Raw genomic sequence first — 5000 nt, forward strand, 5'->3', positions numbered from 1 at the left:
TAGAAGCTCCCAACTAGTATCCCTGAAACGCAACATTTAGAATCAATACATACTCGAAGCTATTATCTATTATTTTTAGCTATTTTATTCTTAGTGACGGCAGATATCATTCAGCTGAAAGAATCCTTTGAATATTAAAGGCTCATTTTTTCAATTAACTTTTTAAGGCCGAACAACTGCTTTGACTATTGGCAGTGAGTGATGGCAGATATCATTCAGCTTAAAGAATCCTTTGAACATTAAAGGCTCATTTTTTCAATTAACTTTTTAAGGCCGAATAACTGCTTTGACTATTTCGTTTTGGCAGACACCAAGTGATTCTACTTGGCTTATACAAGGATAAATCTTCTGATTCTTTTTTTCAACCGCGAAGGTCATATACTTGTTTAATCTTACATGGTTTTATGTGTTGCATCTGTTTATTTACTTTTTTGCTTATGTAATCAATTTATTCATCAAATTCATCAATTTATTTGTCTTTATCTAATATATTTGTTTATTCTATTTATCTATTTACCTAATCATTATTTGTTTGTTTGTTTACCTATTTACTTATCTATTCATTTTCTATTAATCAATTTTGATTTTGTTTATTTGTGTTTATCTATCTGATTTTTATCAATCTATTTGTTTATTCATCTATTTATTTATTTCTCAATTTATTCATAATTACCTATTTATATTCGTTTATTTACCTTTATTAATCTATAGTTATTTTCACTTATCTAGATTCGAGAGCGTATTTGGACCTGGCTGGAACTTTTGCGATGGCTGTACCGGACGCAAGGGGCTCAAGCCACGGTCGCTCTGGCGCGGAACACGGAGCACGCCCTCACGGCACTCCTGCTGGCGGCGGACACGCTCCTGCCCCCCCGAATTCCTCTCCAGGCGGAGGGGAAGGGCAGGAAAGGAAGATCCAGGTGGGTAGTCAGTTGCTGTTGTTATTCCGGGTTCCCCGGACCGGAGACCTGTGCTGTCGATGATATTCTCGTAGTGGTACCCGAGTTCGTTAATTTGAGATAGAAATTAACCCAGTTAAATAATGTAGAGCGGAAAATACAGTTTACACTAGAAGTGTGGAGTTCCAGGAAAAAATCGTAATGGAGAGTTGATGGTGGAGATATGTCTAAAAAGAGTTTTGATGGCAGCATACACAGTGTTTAGGTAAAAAGTCAAGCACAAGTACACATGGGAGAGGGTGGTGGATCGAAGGGTGGTAGATCTGTGCCCCTACGGAAGTCCGCAGGTGTTGTATTGCTAAATATGCGACTACAACATTGATGGAAAATAATAAATATACGGCCTTCAAGAGACCGCGTTTTACTACTTTCCATCAACGATTACAATACACTTGTCTTAGGGCCCTTTTGTAGATCTCACCGGGAAGAAAAGTTGGGTTGCTGTTATGAATGAGTGTAGGGGCTGTTTACATGACAAAGGAAAAAGAACAGCAGTTGTTACCTCATAGCTTTTCTTTTGTAAAAGAAAAAATACAATTAAATAAATTATAATCATAGCAATAGTAAATAAAAAAGAATGAGAGTTTATGGGTAATGGATTCAATCCGGAGACTAAGAGTCAGATCCAGATGAGAGTGAAGATGTTGATGGGCTTTGAAGGCGAACGATGAGGAGATGATCAAATCTGATGTCCACTCAACGACTACATCAAGGTACCCATTATTAACGCCAGCAATATAATTCTATAGCAAATTTTCATTTCTTCAACAACAACGAAAAACATGCATTTGCATTGTCTAAATGTCACGCGTCATGTTCGATTGTCCCCAGCTGTTAGTGCAGCTGTTTTCCCGTCCATAGGTGCATTGGATGCTTTCAGCTGCTGAGCATCGACCTCATCTACAACAGCAGTTACCATCCAGTCATTCTTCACGTCAACGGAAACCCTGACTTGTCCATTACAACTCCATCACAACTCTCCTCCTCTTCCTCGTCGTCGTCCTCGTCCTCCTCTTCAGCTTCGTATACTTCCTCATCCTCTACCTCCTCGTCCTCTTCTTCCCCGTCCTCTACCTCCTCGTCATCTTCCTCATCCACTTCCTCTTCCTCTTCGTCCTATTCTTCTCCTTCATCTTCTCCGTGGACTGGAGATGACATCAAGTCTGTGGGACGAGTCAGTCTTGCAAGAGACCTTCTTCGGCTTGTGACTTCTTCAAGGAGCTGCGCTGCTGAAGTGGGAGCAGCCTTAGATGACATCGCCGACTCCTATGGTGAGCATCAAGACTGATATGTGTGTATTTCCTTAGTTATGTTTACATAGATGAATTTCTTTAGATGTATTTACCTAGTTGCTATATCGATGAGACCCATAACATCGGGAATAGGATCAGCTCCACATAGATTTGCCAAAGCATTAGCGAAATCCCTTAAGAGAACATTGGTGCACACAGAAGCGTTAAATGCAGTTAAAAAAAAGTTGTAAGAGATCTGAGTGAAAATAAGCTGTCAGTGACGAAGACTTCATCGATTTGGTTTCTCTATGTATCAACTTCGGCCCCGTCATGGTCGATGGCGTAGATTATTTTCAGCATAGTGGGTTAGCCATGGGTTCTCCCCTTAGCTCAGTGGTAGCATGTCTATATCTGAAAGAATTGGAAAGTACCAGCTACATCAAACTCATGGGTAAAGATACACATTGGTGGTGGTACGTCGATGATGTTCTAGTAATGGTACCCGAGTTCGTTAATTTGAGACAGAAATTAACCCAGTTAGAAGAAGAAGAAATAGATTATGAAATTCCTCTTTTGGATACTGTAGTAAAGAAAACAGATAACGCGATAAAATTCAAAATGTACAGAAAACCAACAAACAAACTTTATGGATGGGGATGACAGGTGGTGATGGATACGGAGCTGCCTAGTGTAGGCCTTATGGTCTCTTGCAGTCTCCTTCATTCTTATGTTCCTATGTTCTTATTACATTAATTTTCATTCAGCTCACAATACAAGAATCAAGTCTGGAATGATTATCGGATTCATGTTAAGGGCCCTAAGGATATGTAGTAAAGGGTTTTTTGTAAGTGCATACAGGCCTGGTAATGAGAAGAGTGTAGAGGAAAGGGAGGTTTTTTGGATGAGTGCATAGAGGGATTAGGGAAAAATGTCAATGTAGTGGTATTAGATCTTAATGCTAAGGTAGGAAATGAATCAATAGACGGAGTTGATGGGAAGTGTGGAGTTCCAGGAAAAAATCGTAGTGGAGAGATGATGGTGGAGATATATCTAGAAAGAGAGTTGATGAGAACATATACAGTGTTTAGGAAAAAAGTCAAGCATAAGTACACATGGGAGAGGGTGGTGGATCGAAGGGTGGTAGATAGTGTTAATGGACTATATAGTGGTAACTAGGACTATAATATGAAGAGTTAAGGATGTACATGTTCTAAGTTGAAGGAGTGGGGGAATATCAGATAATTTTTTGGTGGAAGGTAAGTTGAGAGTGGAGGATAGATGGAGAAAGAGGAGAAGGACAGAAGGTAGGGAGTTGCTTAGAGTGAACTGCTTAAATGAGAAAGAAAAGGAGGAGTACAAAGAAAATCTGAGAGAGGAGTGGGAGTGAAAAATAGAGTAGAACTAGGGCTGCGAGTTTTCACTCGGCGAATCTTGAGGCCAAAGTGGGTTCAGTGTCTGTTTTAACGATACTGTTCTGGCTAACGGATTTTTTTTTTTTTTTTTTTTTTTTTTGTTGTTGTTGTCTCTGAAAGGCGTCAGTGCCCGGAACCCCATCCATGTTACGATCTGGTCCTGAGGCCACCGGACAGATCTGCTCTGATCCGAGGAAACTGGATCATAAATCTCTGTCGAGCAAACGAAAATCATTACATACACAATCCAATCTTGTCGGATCCGACTAGATCTGTCAGGCGGCCTCAAGATCAGATTGCACCGTGGCTAGAGTCCTTAAGGGTTTAAGAAATTTTCGATTAGCACAACAAAGCCATGACGCAGTTCGAACATTAACTTCTGGCTTCACTAACTTGGGTGGAGGAATCTAGTACTTTTAATTCTAAGGTCCCAGTAGCTCATTCCCGAACACTGCCATATATCTTAGTTTAAGGATTTGTAATATTTTCTTAAGTTGTTTTTGTTCCGGAGACTAGGCACTGGACCATCGAGGCTGTGCCTCCGGATGGAGAAGGGGAAATTTTTTATCTGTGGAAGTCGGTGGGGTCGTGTGTATAGTGGTGTGTATTGTAGTGTAACGTGATGATTGACTGCATATTCCTTCCTTTTCCCTGAAGGTGTTGTTGGAGTGAACTGCCTCATCTCTCACGAGCTCTGCCTGACCCCTCACGACGTCTCTTACCTCCTGGACACCTGCCGGGAGACGAGCGCCTTCAGAACGGAAGAACCCGAAGTTCAGTCTTCAAAAGGAACTGCCATTCCCAAGAACGACACAATTTCGAAAAACGACGCAGCGATTGAGTTCAGAAAAAATGCGGAAGAAGAGGAAGCCGAGGGAAAGAGGGGTCAAAGTTGGTGGTGGGGGGAAGGCTACACATGGGGGAGATGGCAGTGGGTTGGGGAGAAAAGGGAGGAAAGTTGGGGGAAAGAAAAGGCTGCTGGAGAGATCGCAGACCAGATCGAAGAAATGAAGAAACAAGAAGACGAATATAACAAAAGTAACCAGAAAACAGATCGCTTGGAGATGGAGGAGGACGTAAAGACAGGAGGAGAGAGAGAGGGCAGAGGTAAAGAGGAACAAGAAGAGAGCAGGGAAAAGAATAAAGAGGAAGAAGAGGAAAAGAGAGAGGGATTTTCTTTGCTCTATCCGACCCCCCATGGAAGAAATTACGATCAGGTGAGAAGAAGTAGGCACCAAGAATTGTTGTCACGGAAAGATCACTCGAGCAAAAATAGACAACACATGACTTCATCAGCATAGACATTGACCACGTTCTTGTGAAATATCGTAGTTGTTTTGTAGTACATTTTGTAGATGAAAAAGAGAAATATATTTTTGGTGAAGGACTGCTCATCT

General features: G+C 41.2%; 1 protein-coding gene across 2 annotated transcripts in view; it reads left to right on the forward strand.

The window, feature by feature from the left end:
- The window catches only part of LOC143035738 (uncharacterized), a 358135-nt gene that overhangs the window by 177554 nt on the left and 175581 nt on the right, over positions 1-5000 (forward strand). For both annotated transcript variants that reach the window (XM_076202648.1, XM_076202649.1), the window contains exons 9-11: positions 730-920; positions 1821-2230; positions 4261-4820. In XM_076202648.1, coding sequence (XP_076058763.1) covers positions 730-920; positions 1821-2230; positions 4261-4820 — 1161 coding nt within the window. The remainder of the gene's footprint in view (positions 1-729; positions 921-1820; positions 2231-4260; positions 4821-5000) is intronic.

Source organism: Oratosquilla oratoria, chromosome 19 (assembly GCF_046742065.1).
Source record: "Oratosquilla oratoria isolate Oo_2021 chromosome 19, ASM4674206v1, whole genome shotgun sequence".
NCBI lineage: Eukaryota > Metazoa > Arthropoda > Malacostraca > Stomatopoda > Squillidae > Oratosquilla > Oratosquilla oratoria.